The 21,349-nt window shown below is 34.8% G+C and overlaps 2 protein-coding genes across 2 annotated transcripts; both read left to right on the top strand.

The window, feature by feature from the left end:
• Nucleotides 1-3,561: 3,561 nt before the first annotated feature.
• Nucleotides 3,562-13,157, top strand: LOC108321132 (carboxyl-terminal-processing peptidase 1, chloroplastic). Its single transcript, XM_017552789.2, has 12 exons — nucleotides 3,562-4,051; nucleotides 4,152-4,271; nucleotides 5,169-5,306; nucleotides 5,981-6,085; nucleotides 6,193-6,361; nucleotides 6,879-6,955; nucleotides 7,755-7,799; nucleotides 8,860-8,943; nucleotides 11,829-11,867; nucleotides 11,950-12,012; nucleotides 12,360-12,489; nucleotides 12,575-13,157. The coding sequence occupies exons 1-12, from the start codon at nucleotides 3,728-3,730 to the stop codon at nucleotides 12,628-12,630; spliced, it is 1,350 nt and encodes a 449-aa protein (XP_017408278.1). The 5' UTR covers nucleotides 3,562-3,727; the 3' UTR covers nucleotides 12,631-13,157.
• A 4,904-nt stretch (nucleotides 13,158-18,061) lies between these two features.
• Nucleotides 18,062-21,198, top strand: LOC108337321 (PLASMODESMATA CALLOSE-BINDING PROTEIN 2). Its single transcript, XM_017573823.2, has 4 exons — nucleotides 18,062-18,774; nucleotides 19,220-19,735; nucleotides 20,554-20,593; nucleotides 20,686-21,198. Exons 1-4 carry the CDS (start codon nucleotides 18,717-18,719, stop codon nucleotides 20,897-20,899), a joined length of 828 nt encoding a protein of 275 aa, XP_017429312.1. The 5' UTR covers nucleotides 18,062-18,716; the 3' UTR covers nucleotides 20,900-21,198.
• Nucleotides 21,199-21,349: the final 151 nt, after the last annotated feature.

The raw sequence follows: 21,349 nt of genomic DNA, 5'->3' as shown, positions 1-21,349 counted from the left end.
TGTTTATTATTATTCTTATTATTATTTGAATAATAATAATAATAATAATAATAATAATAATTATTATTATTATTATTATTATTATTTGTATTATTACTATTACTATTATTATGTTAATTATAATTTAATATGTATTAATATATTTAAGATAGGTTATACACTTTTATTTAAGTTTAAATAGTTTATAGTCCAATATAGGAGTGTTGGAAGTTGATAAAGTTGTTAAAAAGAGGTTATGGGTGGTCTAAAAGTGCTAATTTTGTAGTTTTTAGTGTTGTAGAATTGTGAAGTCTAGTTAGGTGAGCATAATTGGCTAGTTGGGCGAGCTAACTCACTTAACTTAAGGAGTTTAATGTTTTGACTCTAGATGGGCGAGCAAAATTGGCTGTGTATGGTTTTAAAGGATATATTGGTTTGTTGTACGATCTATGGAAATGTGAAGAATGTATGCTTAAATGGAAATAAAATTATGTCTATGATTATGTATATGATTATGTATGATATATGATGAAGATGATGAGTATGTGATTGAACAAGTGAAATGTTTTAACGTGGGTTCTGTTATGATACATAAGGTTGTGTGTGTATGTATTTTTATTGAATGGAAAGTTATGTAAATGAGTTCCAAGGAACTTCTTGGTGATGGTTTTCAAGTATTATTAGTATGGATGGTCGGAGTTAAACTAAGGTTTATCCTGACATTCTAATGATTATTCATGCTTAATTAAAGAGTAATAAATCATGTTGTGAGAATAGTATGAGGTCCTAACATGGGGCTTATCTCTAATTGGCAAAGGGCGTTTAAAGGATCAACCTTGTGTGGTAGCTTCGGGTAGTCTCGTTGTTCCACCACACAGGTGCAAGAACATTTGTAACTCGACATTCCATACAATATCTGGATAGACAGTCTAGGTCATTGCATGTTAAGATGTTTGGGTTAATGTATGTTATATAAATGATTTATGTATGCTATGTTATAAATGTTCTATGACTTGTCTTGTATCTAACTTATCATTGCTTTTGTGTTGTCTGTCCTTGTGTATGTTTCTATTTTGTGATGATCACTTTGGTGGGAGGTTAGGGAGGGGATATCTCTTTGGTCGTTTCAATGTGAAGAGGAAAATAAAACATTTACATAGATAGGTTCGTTCTTCAAATGTATAATCTCCTTTACTAGAATTTTTTGTAAATTTTAACTATGACTACTATAATGGCTGGTAATACCAACAAACATATTATGTCGGTAACTAACAAATTCTGTCAATAATCTGCATTTATCGATGAATTAGCGACGACCAATAATCTATTGGTAATACAGGTGTCGGTAATCATTACCAATGGATATTAATCGTCGATAATTACCGAAAGACTGTTCACTAGTAATTAGCGAATGATTTATCCACCAATAATTACCGAAGAATATATCCTTCGGTAATTAACGAAAAATTTGTCCACTAGTAATTACCAAATGATATATCCTTCGATAATTAGCGAATGATATATCCTTCATCTACCCGACAATTAAGTAAATGATTGATCTTAATAGAATATATTAAATACAGTTAGTGCAAAATTATTAAATGTTTCACTTATATGTTGTATTTATAGAGCCTTAAATGGTCTCAATAAAAATGTAATAGTAACCTAAATAACCTCATTTATCATGATAATCATCTAATTATCTTTTAACGTTGCTTATATCTATCGGTCAGGTGGTTGGGTACCGATGTACCGTCACATGCCTATCAGTAGTAAACGGTATTTGCTAAAATTAACATATTTCATATGTTAAGGGGAAAAAGTACGGTGAAATGTTTTTTACAAATGAAATTAAAGGTTTAAACCCTTTAGTTGTCCCAATTTATGTGGGTTTTTCCCATTTTGATCCCATTCTTATTAGAATCCCCAATTGAGTCCTTAAAAATGCTAATTTGAATCAATGGAGCACCTGCCGTTAAATTTATTTAACGGGGTTAAGTTTGTGCACACGTTGACGTGGCCAATTTTTGCAACATCACTCATGCTATGTCAGAGTCATTTTTTCCAACAGCACAAACCTAATTACCCTGGCGATCGCAGCCACTGCAAAGCCTTCAGTCTCGTCAGCCGTCACCACCTTGCTACGCTGCAACCGTGAAGCCATCGTGAGAATGCCAGTATCGCCTTCGCTGCACCGCCACCTTCTTCACGCATCCACCATCTCGCGCCTCAATGTTGAAGGACTTTAGTGGTCTACGGTGGTAACCCACGACGCCACATTCGTCATTGTGAGGCCATCGGGACCGTCATTGCCAATTGCGGAGGAACAAAAACGCCAGCCAAGGTGGCACCGAAGGCGCCAATCGCAATCTCGTCGAGGTGGTACGTCACCACCGCTCCTCTGACCCTAAGCGACACCACGTCGACGTCGTCGGCCATGGCAGCGTCGATCGCAGCGAGAATGAACCCAAGATACTGTGTAGGGGAGAAACAATAGTAGGCCTAGAGTTCCCATTCAAATCAGAAAATTTTTGCTGCGACATCTAGGCCTGCACAAAAGCAACTGTCTTGTTTGGGAAATTCTGCGGTTGTTGAAATTGAAGTATGGAAGCAGAATGCTGTTTGGAAGGATCCAAACCCCTCATCTCCTGAAATTGAGTTTCCATCCACACATAAACGAAAGTCTTTGAAATTAATTAGCTAGGATTTTAATTTGATTCCGGTATCGAATACGCCTATAACGAGATCCGTGCTGAAATCAGTCTCGTGCAGCAACCCGACGCGCCTCAATGAATATTCTTATGGTGATTCTCATCATCAACAATCCAACAACAAAATCAATATCCATTCTTATCATTTCTCAGTCACTCTGCAACACTGAAACTGACATCTTTACCTTCTACCTTAATGCCCTTCAACTCCAAGGTATCATTTTTCGTTTACCTTTGGTTCCAATTTTTCAATCGATTCACTTTAAAGAGGGTATCTTTTTTTAAAATTAGCATTAGTTAGAGAAAATTAAAACAAAGAAGGATAATAGGTATGGTAGGAGATTTGGAACCAATATGAGTGGATTAAAATACAGATTAGAAGAAAAAAGTTAACTGTTATTGTTGAGAATGTCTTGAAGAAGAACAATTTTGTGGGTTTTGATTTGAATGTTAAATGGGGTTGTTGGATTTTGATTTGAATGTCTTGAGAATGTCTTCAAGAAGAACAATTCTCTTGGGGAAGATAATTTTTCTTCATTTATCCACATAAATATTAAATTATTATATTTTACCAAATTTCCATGTTTCAACTCTCATCATGCCACGTCTTAGAAAATAGACACATCAATCTTCCACGTGTATACAAACTTAACCCCGTTAAGTAAATTTAATGGCAGAGGCTCAATTGATACAAATTAATACTTTTAAGGACTCAATTAGTGATTCTAATAAAAAGGAAATCAAAATAGAAAAACCCAACATAAATAAGGAGAACTAAAGAGTTTAAACCTGAAATTAAATAAAACAAGAGAGACTAACACGTATACGAAATAATCCAGAAAATTAGGAAGAGGGTTTGCATTGCATATTTGGGTCTTTGGTTCTGTGTTTTCGGGTCTTGGTTAGGAGATGAGAGTGGGATCCACCTATGGATCACGTAACGAGTGACTCTACATGCATTCTTGTAAACAAGTAATGAGCTAATTAAAGAGAAGAGAGCAACACGAACAAATTTCACTAAGAGAATGTGAGTGAAGATGAGTGGCTATCTCTGTCTCAAACTCTCGCCACCGCCATCGCCATCGCCGCCACCCCCTTCAACTCTCTCCAAACATCATCTTCCCCTCCGCAACAGTCTCCTCGGCGCCGCCCTCTCCTTCGGCCTCCTCTTCTCCTTCCCCTCCGTCTCCGCACTCCAACTCCCTTCCCAACCGTGTCCTCACCGCCAGCCTGCGCAAGAGACGCTCCAAACCTCTCCCGAGGTTGTCACCAACCAGGGCCTCGTCGAGGAAGCGTGGCAGATTGTCAACGACACCTTCCTTGACACTGGTCGCCACCGGTGGTCTCAGGATACGTGGCAGGTAACAAACTTCAACTACTCATACTGATAATACTGTCGCAGAGTCTGTTACTGCGTGATGGTTTGTTGATGCTGATACAGCGCTTCTTTATCGATTCCAGCTGAAGAGAGAAGCTATTTTGAGCAATTCCATTCAGACGAGATCGAAAGCGCACCAAATCATCAAACGAATGCTCTCCAGTTTGGGCGATCCTTATACGCGCTTTCTCTCCCCTGATGAGGTAATCTGTTCTTCATTTTTGCATGGGTCCTTTGTTGGACGCTATTGGATTCAGTTATTGGAGTGCTGCTGCTTATATACTTATATTAGCACGCCTGAACATTTGCATGTAGTTTGCTGGAAATGAGTGAGTTGAGCTAAATCAAACTCGATTTAATAAGAATGTATTTAAGTGAAAAACTCAACTCGAGTTCGATATGAACCTCTTTTAGCAAGTAGTTGATTCGATTCAAACTCATGAGTGACTCGGTTAAAATAGTCTGATTCAAAGATTATGGTGCATATTCTTATTTGTATATTTATTATGTGTTGTGTAAGTATGTTGAGTTGAAGTTGAACTCATTTGAGTCTCATACTAATTTTGAGTTGCTTTGATTATTGTTGGTCTTAGGTGACACAATGAGCCCAACAACAACTACTAGGATGGATATTGATACTATCATAGAATTTGGGTTTGAGCCTAATATAGCCTGAAAAGCTAATCTTATAGGATGAAGATTATCCTCACTAATATTATATGTACGATTTTGTCATATCATTAGTTAATACGGGTTTTGGAGCAATAGGTGAAAGGGCCACATGTGTAACTTCTATACATGTTGGACAACTTCACTTAATGCAATTAGTTTTAAGATGAAAGCTAATATTTCGTTTAAAAGAAAAACTAATACCCACACAAACCACATATTCATCTTCCAAAACATGTAATCATCAAAAATATTGCTTCCCTTGCATTTTGTTGGAGAGAATAAGAAACTAGGGATGTGTTTTTTGTATTATTTTATTCTTCACTGCTCTTTGTTTTGATTATGTATGATTATGTAGACTGGTGATTTCTACTGCTGTGCTTCTCATGTTTCTTATTGAATTGCATGCGGACTTTTTCTACTGTTGAAAGTTCTCCAAGATGGCGAGGTATGACATGACTGGTGTTGGAATAAACCTCAAGGAAGTTCCCGATGAAAATGGTAACCTCAGACTGGAAGTACTGGGAATTATATTGGACGGTCCTGCTCATTCTGCTGGTGTTAGACAGGTAGACAGAGTTGATGAACATTCTTCAAAATTTGCGGATCTTCAAATCATCATCTGCACATTCAAAAATCTGCACCAACAGTGCTTGTCTTTGCTTTATGCTTTTTGTCAATGAAATAAATATGTTAAGTTAAGCATTCTATGCATTTATAATTGCTACATAAGCAATCTATCATATTCATTACTTCTACAAACGGAGTTTAATATATATTTTTTTTATTTGCAAGAGTATTTGTAGTCTGTATACTGCTAGATAGAAATAGGTGAACAACTTTTTTGGGTTCTTTTGACCATTCAAAAAAATTTCCCTTCCCCACCTTTACCATTTATAAGCATATACTCTGCCTTTCAGCTTATCTCCTGTTGCAAATGGGGTAGGCACAAAGAACTATTTTGGATAATATAATATGTTTATGTTAGACATATAAGTTAACATCTTTTGACATTTGCTATATCTCCTCTGATTTATTTCCTTATTTAATTAGGATATTTATAATTATAGGAATATCTAATTAGATTAAGGTTTATTAGAATATGATTTATAGACATATCATATCATGTATACAGGAATAAAATATCCCAGAATTATTTGTAGAGCTTATACAAAATGAATTTTGTTGTTTAGTCCATACACAAATTCCTACAGCTTCCTTTATCTTTTTCCTTCTTTGCTAGGGTGATGAAATATTGGCTGTCAATAACATGGAGGTAAAGGGAAAATCAGCATTTGAAGTATCATCCCTGTTGCAAGGCCCTAGTGGAACATCTGTGACTATTCAGGTTTTGGATTCTAATTCCAAGTTAGTTTGGTACCTGCTCTAGCCTTCATTTTTTGTTGTTAAGAATGTTTTGATGTTCTAGTTTAATATTTGGATTACTACTATCAGGTCAAGCATGGTTACTGTGGACCTGTTGAATCAATAGAAGTTCAACGGCAACTTGTTGCTCGTACACCAGTCTTTTATCGGCTGGAACAATTGGATAGTGGTGGTACTCCTGTTGGGTACATACGCCTCAAAGAGTTCAATGCATTGGCCAGAAAAGATTTAGTCATTGGTCAGTTTTTGCTATCTTCATGTCTATTTCTTTTTCAAACTAAAATAATGGTACTTTTTCAATAAGAACATTTTTTTCTTACGTTTATGTATTTTGATTTTAAAAGCAGTGGAGAAATGATTAGCAGTCCTCTGTTACTAAATAGCAACTTTTGCCTAACTAACTTGACATTGATCTTGGAGGGGGTTTTATTTGCGTTATTTTGTTGGTAGCTTAAAAATTTGTTATCTGGGCTATGTAGTTCATGAAAGAATGAACACCATATATTATAAAAAGAAAGTTAAACAGTGAAAGCTGCCACTTTTCTTCATCCTTATATTCACGGGTATTAGAAAAGAATACGGGAGAGAAAGGTAATCATAAAACTGACTCAAAACAGAAAAAGGAAGGAAAACAGAAAATAACTGAATGTTTTTACATCTCTCTAATAATGAGTATGGTACAATTACCTCTGGACTTTCATTAGTTATTTCCAGTTTCTTAAACATGACACCAGACCAAATAATGTATTTTGCAGCAATGAAGCGACTTCAAGACATGGGTGCTTCATATTTCATATTGGATCTTAGAGACAATCTTGGTGGGCTAGTACAGGTTGTTTTTCCATATATCCCTTTTTACCTTTCCTACATGCATGACACTCGTCATACAGGCTGAGTGCTGGCAACTTGTAATCCTCTGTATATTTTTGTCAATGAAACAGTCAATGAAACATAGAAATCAGTGTTCAGTTTTCAGAAAAATTATTTGCAAATCTGTCATTGTGCGAGTGATTCCATCATTATAATGAGGTATATGGTTTGGTCATATTCCATCATTATAACTTTCAAAAGTTTCACATAACATGTTAATCTGGTTAATGTCTATACTAAAATATTTTAATGCATACCTAATAATCAGTAAGAAGCACAAATAATGGATCAAGTAGACAATCATTAAATCATTTCTGTTGTGAAATGGACTCCATTTTTTTAGCAGGGCCCCACATATAGCTTGAACATATATCTGCATATATTTTGAATTTGAGATTTTTAAGTATGTTTACCGTAGAAGATTTAAGAACTGATTTAGAGCTTTGAAGCTCTTTACTTTTGAGTCTGTTAATGTGAACAAAATGAATTTGTATCTTTTCACTTGTAGTGTACATATTTGTCTGTTTACGTATGTAAAACGCATGCTTTTTGCAGGAAGATACTGTGGCACCGTAACACCCTAACAAGAATTTCTGTTCTCTTGTTTTTTAAAATTTAAGTAAATTTGTATTCTTCTCCCATGTTGTGGATATGCTTTGGTTGTTTTAAGATGACACTATAATGATGCCTGTATTCTGTTGATTATAGTTTTTATTTGCCTTAAAATTGCCTAATTTAGTTGCAACTTTTAACTTATTCAGGCTGGAATTGAAATTGCAAAGCTTTTCTTAAATGAAGGAGACACGGTATGTCAGTTTTTGTGCCGTTACAATGTTTTGATTAAGAGTAAATTGTTGCTTACCTCCTTGAACTTATGCTTACTTGATGATTATACCTTAGGGTTTGAAAAGTTGCAAACAAGCTCCTTTCTTCACATTTTATAGGAAAAACACTCTCCCTTAAGAGACAACATCTAATATATAATAGAATTATCATTTGACACCCAAAACAATGACTTTGGACGTTACAAATGAATGAGGTGTTTATTATGTCAGGTATCCACTTAAATGTTGTTTTTCCCAAAAATGATATAATGAGGTTAAACATGTTTTTATCGCTTAACTTTTCTGATTTACTTTTTTATTTATTTTATGATTTGTGTTTTTTCCTATGATGGTATTGGTGTCATGTGAAAGTCTCATGATAATTTTTCCTTAGATATTTATTGGTTTACAAGTGGGGTCCCATGCCCCACCCCTTTTCTTGCATAATGAGGAGATCACATTTAGGGATTATAGATTTATTTTCAAATTCTAACATCTCATCCAAACATATGTCAAGTTTGAAGGATGTATACTCCAATGTAGCCTATTATTATTATTATTATTGTAGTTGTTATTATTTTCAGCTTGTCCAAGGTTTGACATTTGCTAATTTTGAATTCTGAAGAAAACATGAACCATAATTGAATTGTGTATGCTTTAATTTGCTCTTTTATTTATTTATTATTGTTATTCTTATAATTATAATTATTATTTTTATTATTATTACTACTATTGTTAATAATAATATAGTCCATCTAGCAGAGCAAAGCACTTGGTTATTCTTGGTGTGATTGTACAATGGTAAAAGGCCTTTTCTGGGCAGTTCAATTGCTTTGGCATCCTTTTCTAATTGCTTCGTTTTCAATAATTTATTTTCTATTGCATGAACTCAGTTCAGAGTAAGAAATTGTATTTATAGCTGTTACTTAATTTTATTATACTGTAGGAAACATTGATCTTAAAAAGGTCTGCTACGTTGTGATACTTAATCAACTGTTCTTTTGAACATCTTAAAGATTTTTTTTTAATGCCTTCATGACAGGTGATCTACACTGTTGGAAGAGATCCTCAGTTGCAGAAGGCTATTGTTTCAGATACTTCACCATTGATTCAAGCTCCTGTTGTTGTAAAAACATTTTCTACATCTTAATTTTTGTCATTGAATTAACCTTGAATTAAATTATTTTTACTTCTCAATTTCTTTTTTGGTTTATCATCGGGACAGGAATAGTTCAAGGACATTTCTTTGTCTGATTTGACGAAATTATTGATAATTTGACTGATAAATGGTGACTCTAGCTGCCAATTTGATGTACTTTGGTAACATGAACCTTAGAAATTACAAATGTTCCAAAATACAAAGACAGTAAAACACCTACAATTCATTTATTTATTGTGGATTATTTTCTCTTTAAATACAGGAGAAGATAAAACCTTGAGATTTGTTCAATAGGAAAAATAATCTATGTTGTATCTTAACTATTAAGACAAACCGAGATTGCCCAATATTGTTATGGTTTGTTGTGGGAAAATAGATTGAGCTAACTCGGGTCTAGTACTCTAGTTTTCTGGGACATAACGTATGATGAAGCTATATGGTGGATATGCTATATATAATATTGATAGGTAATGATTTGAGTGCAAACACATTGAGGGTATCGGAATTTACTGCTATTGAAAACAATGATGGATGTGTTATGTATGATGGGTCAATGGTTTGTTTGAACCATTTGAGTAAATATCTTTCACCTTAGTATTGAAGCTTCATAATTGGCACATTCAGAGACAGTGCTCAGTTTATGCTTTTTTGTAGATTTTGGTAAATAAGCTTTTGAATCCAAGTGTTTTTATTAAGAATACAGAGTTTATTTTAAATTCAAAGGCAAATTTTGTTCAATAGCTACAAGACTCGCCTTGCTTTATGATAGCAAGGGTTGAGCGAAGTGAAAAGAAAAAATAATAAATGTATCACTAAAGGTGATGATGTCTAGGGGGACGAGTGACGTCCAAGAAAGTTTAAGAATAAGAATAGAACAAGTGTGTATCTAGTAGAATAGTGGAGCAGAACCCAGTGATGAGATGATAGAAACTCATCTGAGATAGTTGTTTTATGTGAGGACAAAGGAGAAACCCAGCAAGTGACCCTGTGCAAAAAGTGGATCAAATGGGAGATATCTATAATAAATGATAGACAAAGACTAAAGGAAAAATTGATAGGATTGTTAAGGTGGGCTTGGAAATAGGAGAGAGGGCCAAGATATGGAAGGTGTTTGCTTGGAGAAACAAGGATGAGGAGAGAGGGGTTGAGCCATAATTATTTTGCCAAAAACGTGAGAGGGGGAATTCAAGGTATTTAGGGGATGTGTGTTAAGTGAGAAGGGGTACCAGAATATCAAAATTCTATTAGGGAAACTTTAGCCTTTTGGATGACGGTGAAGCTAATGGAATCCACACCTAAGAAGATGGAAGCTAAGGTTGCAGCACTGGAAACTAGATTGAGGCATTAAGAACACCTTGCAAACGATGCAAATTCGTGTTAAGGAGAACTACAAGAAGTTTATTGAGATGTTGTCTATAGCCGTTGGAACCTTGAGTGACATTGCTTCTGCTAGGTAGCCAACAATGACGCTCTTGGATTTAGTGTTGGGTAAGTTCTGTCAATGAATGAAGAAGGTCAAGTTGCTGATGTTCGACAAAAATCCTATAGGTTGGTTTGTGTCTGTTGAAGTATATTTCTAGATTTAGGGAACCCAACCTGACATGAAGGTGAGTTTGGTTAAACTTTTATGACTATGATCCATTAGAATTGGGCCAAGCTTTTGGGATACAGGTTTGACAAGCGCAAATCAGGGCTGGAGAGTAGTGGTGTACAATGAGAATAAGTTGGTATCTATCATTGATGGTTTGAAGAAGGGAAATCTATATAAACTTGGTTTCTCTAATCAAGAGAGGTACTCTTTTGTATGAGGGTGTATTTGTGTTGTCTTCAATTTCCTTACGAAGGATTTTGAAGATGATAAAGGAATTTCATGAGATACCACAAAGGGCCCACTCAAGATATACTAGTGTGGAGGAGACACTACCCTCAGAGTTGGATAGGGACAATGTTCTGCCACTTGATCTTGAAATAGTGTGGCTAGGAGGTGCATCAAAGAAGGTGGAGAATCTGTTATTCAATTGCTCATCTAATGGAATGGGTAAAGCATGGAAGATGCAACTGGGAAGAGGGATTCAGCATTAAAAGTCAATTTCCCCAGCCGAGACTTGAGGACAAGTCTAATATTGTTGGATTGGTAGTGCGTGCTTGGAAATAAGAGAGTGGCTCAATGTGGACTGTTCTAGGAGAAACAAGGGTATGTGAGAGGGGTTCATAACTGTTTTACCAAGTATGTGAGAGGGGAGTTAGGGTAGATACGGGAATTGTGATGAGAGAGTAGGGTACCAGAATAATAGAATTTTGTTGTAGACATATATCATTAGCCTCTTTGATAGGAGCTCAGCTCTCAGTGGGATCATCTCCTGTAATTTCTTTTTGTCAGTGATTAATACTAACATTCCCTCAATTACTATTCCATCGTTATTTTTGTTTGTTTGGACCCTAAGAAAATACTTAGGAAATTGTTCGAAAGGGATGTATTGAAAAAATGGGTTTTAATTGGATCCAATACTTCAATGACATCATTTGGTCAAAACATCTTACTTGCTCAGAGATGGCTTGATTGTTAAAACGTTCCACAAATTCATTATAAATAAAATAAGTTAAAGAACATCTGAGATTTGAGATTATGCTCTAGTTTTGTGGACATTTTCATTACCCCTTGCACTTAACTAGATAAAAGTGTCAAATAAGTTGAGATCTTATATGTTTGAGTGTGTAATTACATGTTTTCCCGTCATATTGAGCAAGGCCATGTAAGCTAACATCAGATTAAGTCTCCTTTTGAATGGCCATAATATAATGTTTTACATGATGGCAAGGCTTATGATTCTTTTTGGTTTGAACCCTTGCAGGTTTTAGTAAATGACAAAACTGCCAGCGCAAGTGAAATAGTACGAAGCTCAGTTTCTTAATGCATTTGTTTTATTTTTCACTGTTCTTGTGATGACACAATTGGTGTTGTGCTTATTTCAGGTTGCTTCTGCACTTCATGATAATTGTAGAGCTGTTCTAGTTGGAAAACGGACATATGGCAAGGTTCATAAATCTATGATTTTTTTTCCATCGCTGCTGTATGGTTCAAACCCTGTAGACTTTGATCTGCATGCTTCTGAGAATCCCATTTGCATCTGAATGCATTTTCTATTGAACACGTTAGCTTTCTTTTAAGGTGTATATCTTTTTGAAGGAGCACCACGAAGACAGTGCAATGTTTTATTTGCTTCCATAAACGGCTTTCTTTTTTGGTTCTGCTTCTCTTACTAAAGGGAAGATAATAGAAAAAAAAAATCGTATAGATATCTATAACTGACTTGTCATATTTGCAATGGTTTTGCTCTCACACAACCTCTTCTTGACAATTTAATGTGCAATACTTTAAACAGGGTTTAATCCAATCTGTATTTGAGCTTGACGATGGATCTGGTGTGGTTATCACTGTCGGGAAGTATGTAACACCACATCACAAGGACATAAATGGCAATGGAATAGAGCCTGACTTCCAGAAACTTCCAGGTACAATTTTTTTCCTGTCTTTTCTCTTTCACCTGCATAGTCAAAAATTGTAATATGGAACGTGATCAGAGCTCCATTGTTGCAGCATGGGATGATATCAGCCAATATATTAAAAAATGCAGTATGCCACAACAGGGATAAATCAGTTTCTTTGGTATTCCATGCAATCTTTTGCTTTGGATTATCATTTAATTTGAAACTTTTGAAGAATCTGCTTCTGGAAGTTGCCATGTATATCTCAAGAGTTTCAGATTATTATGGATATATATATGCATGAAAGGTCTACCTAGCCTTTTTGGCTACATGGACATTTAATTTAACATACATTGGCTTAACACCCAAGATTGGCTTGGAACATTTGTAAGTGTTCCGTTCAAGAAGAAGCGTATAGTGGATTTGACATGAGAAGAAATGACGTAGGAAGCATGCAAGAGTTTGCATTAAAGCAGCCAGTGCAGCATTGAAGTGACTTGGGTTTAATACATACTAACAAAGAGAAACTTTGTTATCAATTTCTATAAATCTTTTCATACCATGTTTCTATTTTTGCCTTAACTCTCAATATTAAATTGTATCAGAATCAATTAGTGCATGGAAAATGCCATTTCATTGATAAAGAAACTCATTACATATTGACAATGATGAAAATAGAAATTGCGAATTACTTATGCTTCTTCTTTCACTATCCTCAGTTATCATATTTGATTTTGCTAATTTCTTACATTGAGATAGCTTTGAAAATTGTATTGAAAGGCCTGTCTCTGTCTGTGTGTTGATAAATAATTTATTTAATTTTAAAAAACAAATTTAAATGTTAAAAAGATTTAATGATAAAATATTTATTTTAATTTAAAAAATAACTAAATTTAAATTTTTAGTTATTTAAAATATAAAAATAATAAAGTAATTATTTTAATTTAAAAATATTACTTAAAAAGGTGAAATTGAAAAAAAAATTGTAGGAGAATCTCTTATGGTATAAATGAATTTACATGCCATTTCAAATCAATTCTCAGAAGGCCACATCTACATGACAAAAACGGATATCATATTGTCTCCATTGATGATTCAATTCAATTGAAATTGATAACCCATAACTGATAAAACACTAGAAACTAAATAATTGGATTGATAAAGCACTTAAAATTGATTTTTTATTTCTTTATTTTTTAATTAAGAACAATTTGAAAGTGTATTAGTCATAAATTTGTCATTTAATTATAGTAATAATGATTTGAGCATATAAATCTCACGTTCTTAGTGAAAATGTGGACACAACACTCCCAAGGTTTAAGCAAAAACAACTTCAGTGTCTCCTCTCCTCTGCGTTTGCAGTATCTTCCCATTCTTAAACAAGTTTTTTAACTTTTTCTTTTATAGAAAATCTCTGTTTTACTCTTAAAACATGTTTATAATTTTATATTAATTCTTCTACGTTTGTAAAGATATGTTTTAAAAAAATCCTTCTTCTAAAGTCTAAGTATATAGCATTTTTGTATTCATCGAGGATAAAAAAGATACCATGGTATTCAGTAGACACGTTAATAAAACACAACTCCTCTATTTTTTTATTATTATGAAGCAACTTGTTCCTTTTCTTTATTTATTGATAACTAGAGTGTTTCAATTTAGATAATCCCCAACAATTTCCTTTTCATTTTTTCAATTTATACGACTATATTTAATTCCAATTTTATATACTTGATAAATATCATATTCTTAGAGTAACTATTTTAAAATTTGTTAAAAGGACAAATTTTAATAGGTTGAATGTATAGTTTTTGTTTAATATTAAAGGTGGATCAAAAAAATAAAATATCATATGTGTTGTACTTTTCCTATTATTTTTATTTCAGAGTTTATCTTCATTATTTCATAAATGATATTTTTTTAGTGAATAAAAACACAATGACATTATATGATGGTATATAATCTTAATTATTTTGTTTTTAAATTCATAAAATACTGTGTTGCAGAGAATCCCTATCCCTATCCTGTTAACATACCTAATCAATACTCTACATTTTCCTTTTTATTATTATTAATATTATTATATTTTTGTTGTTGTGCTTTTCACTTGTTTTTCTTTTGTGATTCAGGCTTCTTCATGGATGTTGTAAAAACTATTGCTTTAGTAGTACAATATCAGTAGATGTAATATTTGTCAATTTTTTTAATTATTTATAAAATGTATGTTTATAAAATTAAATAATGTTATTCGTGCAGAAACTTATATCTTATTAGATTCTTAATAATTTAATATAATATACTCAGCTGTAAATATATATATATATATATATATATATATATATATATATATATATATATATATATATATATATATATATATATATATATATATATATATATATAACAAAAGCACCAAACGTGAAATAAAACATATTCCAAAACCAGTATATAGGACATCATTTGACATTTTGTTATTGACTTTCTACTTACACAATTCATACTGTTAGACCTCGGAAAACGTATCCAAAACCCCGTCAGAATATTTAAAACGCACCCAAAACTTTCTGCGTGGACGCCAGGTGTCAAGCGTCAAAGATTCGAAAATCAGATAGTGAAAGACAGGTGTTAGCGAGTGAGCGGATGATCATCCTAAAATGGGAAACAAAACTGAAATTTTGAAAACCTCGTTGCACTCACTCTGCATGCACCCTTTCTTCCCCAAAACTTTGATCCTTTCATCTTCTCCTACTTCTCTCTAAACGCTTTCCATTCTCTCTACCAAAACTCATCTATTTACTTCTCCGATCATATTTCAGAAACCGTAGAAGTGTTCCTGGCGTCATAAGCTTCATTTTGAACCGATCATTTCCGCGTTCTGAAACTGGTAAGTTTCCTCTTCCTTAACCGTTCGTTCTTGTCAACATGCAAACCAAGTTCTGGTTTCATGAGTCCTTAGTTTAATTCTGAACCCTTTTTGGTTTGTTGTTTGATTTTGGTTCGAAGAGTAGTTGAGCGTTGAGAGTAGAAGGAATATTAGTTTTTCAAACCAAATTGCAGTCCGTAGGACGTCCGTTCACACTAGAGGTAAGGGAAGCTTATTCAATTGAATTCTTATGTTTTTACTGTGTTGCATGGACGTTCGTTGAGTTGTATGAAGCATGACTATGTGATGTTGATTATTTGATATGTGATAATGACTATGAGTTGATGTATGAGTGATATGAAATGTGCTATGATATGAAAGTATGAAATTATGAAGTTATTATAGGCTGAAAAATGAATTTGAATATGTGAATTCTGAATATGAAATTTTCCTATGATATTGAACGTTCGACATTGAACGGTCCTTGACCGTTCGATGTTTCTGGTAAACTCTTTTGAAATTGAATTCTTTCATTTGGGAAGAGTTCTAGTTGAGGACGAGCGTTTTCTTGTAATAGTACTATGTTTGAGCGTTCGGCCAAACATAGACGTACTTGAGCGTTACGTGAGGAACTGAAAAATCGTGTAAACAGATATTTGTATGGTTAGTTATTCTTCAACATTGTCTCCAATGTGGTTTATCCCGATGATTATTAATGTTCCTATTATCAGTTCAAATTAGTGATAGGTCTCAACTCTCGCTCTCATAATGAGTGGCGTTCGGTCTTACACCGAACGCTCATAACCCTTTTAATTTAGTTATCTTGATGAAACAACGTTCGTCCAAATTCAGTAGAAATCCCTTTACCGTGTTCGGTCATTGACCGACACTTAGTCTTGATATATATATATATATATATATATATATATATATATATATATATATATATATATATATATATATATATGAATTTTTCTACGCCGATTCTTTAAAGGAAGTGGCATGTATACTTTCGTTGTCTCCGACCTAGGGTCTTCCGTACCTGCTGTATTTTTCGAGTGTTGATTGTAGTTCACGAGAGTCAGTTCATTAACTGATTCAGGTTGTAAGTAACGTTCATTACATATTGTATAGCTGTGCTCGATTTATTCTTAAATCTGAAAGTAACCCCTTCAGTCTTATTTTATTCTAGAATGAGAAATTTCATGGTCTCGTTCATCTCGTTCGTCCTCGTTCTGATGAGGGCTGAACGTTCGGTATTTGATGTTTTTGGAAAGTGTGAGAAAAATGGCATTTAAGTGTAGAATTTAAAAGATGAAAAGTATATAAGATAAATGAAAGATTGTGGATTTTGAACGAGCGTTTCGGGGAGGAACGACTCATGAGTGAATATTTGAAAGTGTAAGGTATGATTGTGGTAATACTAAGCTGTCGATTCATCCTGATGTTCCGTGAGTACTCGTCTTCACGTAGAGGAGAGTAAGTCATGTGTGGGAACGGCTGGAGGTCTTAGTCCTTAGGGTCACTTTGGACAGATGGGGCTAATGTCAGGTGGCAGCTGTTGAGGGCATCCCAGTTACTACATCACCCAGGTGCACGAACGTCGTAGCTACACAGATTTCATACAGTCCGGACGGTCGGTCTAGTAGTAGGCCTTGCTTGAAGTGTATTATTAACTTTATGTGTGTGTTGATGTATGAATTGTATGGATTACAACTGAATTAAATTACATAAGCTTACCCTGTGTTTTTCCTTGTGTTGTCTCGTCCTGTACGTTCGTCTTATCGTTGCGATGATCATCCGTGTGGATGTGAGCAGGAGGAGACTCGCTTTTGGAAGAGGCACTGGAAGAAGAAAATTTTGAAAATGCAAACCTCGTAGAAGTTGAAGTAAAGGCCGAACAATAGTGCGTTCGGTTGTTTGTATAGTCTATTAGTGTAAGGTGTTGTTCGACCACCTCTCCTTGATTAGGAATGACCGTTCGATAAATCCCTTTTGTAAACCGTTCGGTCAGTTTCGTTCTAATAGTATAGTTTATATTTTGAACTCTTGCTGATTACTGTGTGTTCGGTCGAAAACGCACGTCTTCTTTAATCCAAGACTGAATGGATATATTACTAATGATAATTATTTCTATTGTATGGTTATTACTGTATTTTTGGGGATGTTACACATACCTTCTTTAGAATGAATTCTTTGCTGCAATAGTAATAATGTAGTCTTTATGAAATTTCCCTTGTCATTTTTTGGAAATTAATGTTTCCATATATAATTCTTTCTCATAATAATCAGGGGCTGATCGTACTGATACTTAGTTGCAAATTCCTAACACAAATCTTCCCTTCAATGTTTTTATTATTGCGTGGATAACAAGAAAAATGCTAAAGATGAGAAAGACATTTTACGAAATCTTACACAATTCTACGTATAAATTTTTAAGAAACCATTTCTGATAAAACCGTTGGTTACATTTTTGGTAGCCCTTATTTAATAAAGGTGTGCTTTGTAGCATAATTCATTCGATTCTTTTACTGTGTCTGGTTAAACTTGATAGCGTTACAACCATACTTCTCTCTAATTCATGATTATGGCAAATGTGAATAGTTAATACTGTTATATGTTGGGAATTTGATATACTCGTGCAGCATTGTTTTAAACAGTATTTTTTTTTTAATTATTTAACTGCGTGAAATAATAGAAGTTATGCGATAGAGAATTTGATTGGGTAAGAATAGGCAACATAGCTGAGAGAAGGAAGCTTAAGCATGACAAGAGTATTCAGAGTTCTTGTTGGAGAAGGCAGCAGAAGCAGCAGCATAATAGCTTAGAGTTTCTTAGGAAAGGAATCGTACTTGGAAAACATAATAGAAGATGAGTTTTGTGTAGAGCAGTGAAGAAAAAAACAATAGAAGGGAGACAACTTTCTTCATTACAAACCTGAAAGGCAAAACCACTTGTTCAGGCTTTACTTTTGGGTTCAGTCCCATGAAACAGTAGAAAAGAGTCGCATAAAAGACAAAGGACGTTGCAGAGATGTCACCGTCACATTAGTTATATAAATATTGCACCTCTTAAGCATCTGATCACCCTTTCACCTTTTTCCTTACCTATGCACCTTTTCCCCCCTCAGTTTGCACCTTCTCTTGCTTGCTAATTTCAACTATCCCATGTCTCCTTTCTCAAGTTTGCTTATATTCTTCCTTCTCTCTTTGATCCAAGAAAGCTATGATTCTTCAACATTTTCTCATTTTTAAAATATAAAAAGATGTAATCAAATTCCTCTTCACAGGAACAGACAAGGTGCTGGCCTAGTTTAATAAGTCTTAGCACGTAAACATTTCCCCAGAACAAGAAGGAAACACCCGCAATCTAAAGCACAACCCAACCTGCAGTAATGGGTACTAGAAGCTGCCACTTCGTGTTATTCTCCTTGTGTCTTTTCTATGGTTCAGGTAACATTAATAAGGAATGGCATTTTACTTTGCTTTTCTCCTTCACGCAAAAACCAACTTTTCATTATTAAGAGCCGTTTAGTTTTGAAGATAGAATTTACCAATCGAAAACATGATCGAAATCTTCAGGCACAAATGATGACAGTTTCCAAACCTAAGAGATGGTTGTCATGCATGCACTCTTATTAGGCACTACTGTAATGAGCTTGACTAGGCGCACTTTGCAAATTGACAGTAGCTTTAGAAAAGGCTATATACCTGTAGCTCATGTGCATCACAAAATTATTGAATGAACGTGAGTCCAAGAATCACATCAGTTCATCTAACCCCGTCACCTTCAGTGGCAAATATAGAGAAAAAAAGAAAAAATTGGGGTTATCTTATATCAATTGACCAGTTCAGTTTCAGCATGGTTATCTGATATCAATTACCATTCCTTTTTCAGGTTTAGGAACAGCAAATATATTAACGAATAACAAAAACCAGGAAATATTCTCATCATCGGAATTGGGCACTCAATTGGATGATGTTCCTATCGTCAATCCCACAAATCCAGACACAGGAAATCCGTATATGGGAAACCCTACAAATCCTCAACCACCTGACATGTCAGGACAAAACCCCACAACCCCAAACACAAATCCAACCACTCCAAACACAAACCCAACCACACCAACCACAACCCCCACAACACCAACCACGACTACTCCTACATCATCAGGTGGCCAATGGTGTGTCGCTAACCAAGGAGCTTCAGACACTGCTCTACAGGTTGCTCTTGACTATGCTTGTGGATATGGAGGTGCAGACTGCTCAGCAATACAACCAGGAGCAAGCTGTTATAACCCCAACACTGTCCGTGATCATGCTTCCTATGCATTCAACGACTACTACCAGAAGAATCCAGTACCTACTAGTTGTGTATTCGGAGGGACGGCATCGCTTACAAGCAATGATCCAAGTAAGAATTGCTTCCAACTTAAAAGCACAATTATCCTCCTGTGATCATTTTCTTGCCTGTGGTTATGATATTTAAAATGTTTTACGTGTCTTAAAATGGACAAATAAAATTTGCATACAAAATTTTCGAGTCTGCACAGCAAGGGTAACATGTCAATTCTGGTACGTATCAAGTATCCATCCAATGAATACCATCAGACAACCAATATCTCAGATCCGTTGGGAACTTCGGGTACAGCTGGATAGCTGAAATCACTATTTTTTCATATAAAATGCGGATTCTTATGGAAACTTTCTAGAACACGAGAGCCAGTTTAAGGACTTCAACAAGCACCTATAACCCACTAGTTGGGTTACCCCATCTCCAGCTCTAGGTTTAAAAAATTAAACTAAACATCTTGACATGCCTATAATAATATTTTCTAAATAACAGTATCTTCGTACGCATAACTTACCGGGCCAGGAACTTACACTTTCATTTCACAAAATCTTTAGTTTTATTTATTAGAAGTAATGGATACCCTTCCAAGTAACCAACTAGAGTAATGGCTCTTCTTTCAGTTGCTGCTGAAGGTCCAGCCACTGTGTTGAACCCCTTTCTCCGCAAGGGATAAATCATGAATGTCTTCAGAATTTCATCCGTGTGCTTAGCTTATTGTTTTCGCATTAATTTGGACTCCAAGAATTGCGGGCTTCATTTATTTCGTTGTTTTTTTTAAGGGGATTAGACTTTGTCTGTATACAATTTCTACTTTATTCTATGTCTGTTATTTTTTCTTCTCCAAATAAATATAGAAAATAACATCTAACCCATCACAGGTAATGGGAATTGCAAATTCGGGTCACCCAAGGCAACAAGGTGAGAATGTTTGCAGCACCTATATCTCTTTTATCACCACATAATGGAGGTGAAATCCTAATGCATCCTAATATATTATCTTATAAATGCAGCATTAGTCCACCACCACCAATATTTGTCAGTCCACCAAGTCCACCAACTCCAATGCCTCCTACTCAACCAGGCTTGACAGTTCCTGGTGGTGACGGAACAACTGTCTTTGGTTCAGAACCAACAGGAAGCCCCAACACTGCCACATCTGCCTTTTATTCCCTGCCGCTGTTGCTCACATGTGGCTTGTTGGCTTCCCTTCAAATAGCAAATTAAATCTAGATGATGAACAAGTTCCTGTCATTCTTTACGTGACGTGTTGGAATTCAATCAGTCTTCCAGCAGTTTTTGCAAAATTTCAAGGAGTCAGAGTCCACAAGTCTTGCAATTAAAATTACCTCTACCTTTCATCTATGTATGGCTGTTAGTTGATCAAGCCAAAAGGATTTATAGGTAGTAGACAGTTTTTCTACAGTATTAGCTACTCTTCCATAGAAAATCCTTGTAATTAATATCAGCCAGCATGCCATTTTATTTACTAAACAGAATAAAATACATTAAAGAACTTGAAATCATCGCGTTTGGACTAAAGCAGGTTATTGTTGAGATTTGATACCACGACGCTCAGAGGGTTCCTTTGGAAAAATCTACCTCACAATAGTGATATTCGAGCAGGGTATGTGATCACACAACACAAACGTGGCTTGATGGTGTTAGTTGCAGTTT

This window comes from Vigna angularis, chromosome 1 (genome assembly GCF_016808095.1).
Source record: "Vigna angularis cultivar LongXiaoDou No.4 chromosome 1, ASM1680809v1, whole genome shotgun sequence".
In the NCBI taxonomy this organism is placed as follows: Eukaryota; Viridiplantae; Streptophyta; class Magnoliopsida; order Fabales; family Fabaceae; genus Vigna; species Vigna angularis.
Note: the sequence above shows the minus strand (reverse complement) of the source record. Positions and strands in the feature narration are given on the sequence as shown.

Coding starts and splice junctions, on each gene's coding strand:
- LOC108321132 (XM_017552789.2), top strand. CDS start 3,728: ATGAGTGGCTATCTCTGTCTCAAACTCTCGCCACCGCCATCGCCATCG. Junction 6,956..7,754: donor ATCTTGGTGGGCTAGTACAG/GTTGTTTTTCCA, acceptor TAACTTATTCAG/GCTGGAATTGAAATTGCAAA. Junction 11,868..11,949: donor CTGCCAGCGCAAGTGAAATA/GTACGAAGCTCA, acceptor TGCTTATTTCAG/GTTGCTTCTGCACTTCATGA.
- LOC108337321 (XM_017573823.2), top strand. CDS start 18,717: ATGGGTACTAGAAGCTGCCACTTCGTGTTATTCTCCTTGTGTCTTTTC. Junction 19,736..20,553: donor GCTTACAAGCAATGATCCAA/GTAAGAATTGCT, acceptor AACCCATCACAG/GTAATGGGAATTGCAAATTC. Junction 20,594..20,685: donor GGGTCACCCAAGGCAACAAG/GTGAGAATGTTT, acceptor TTATAAATGCAG/CATTAGTCCACCACCACCAA.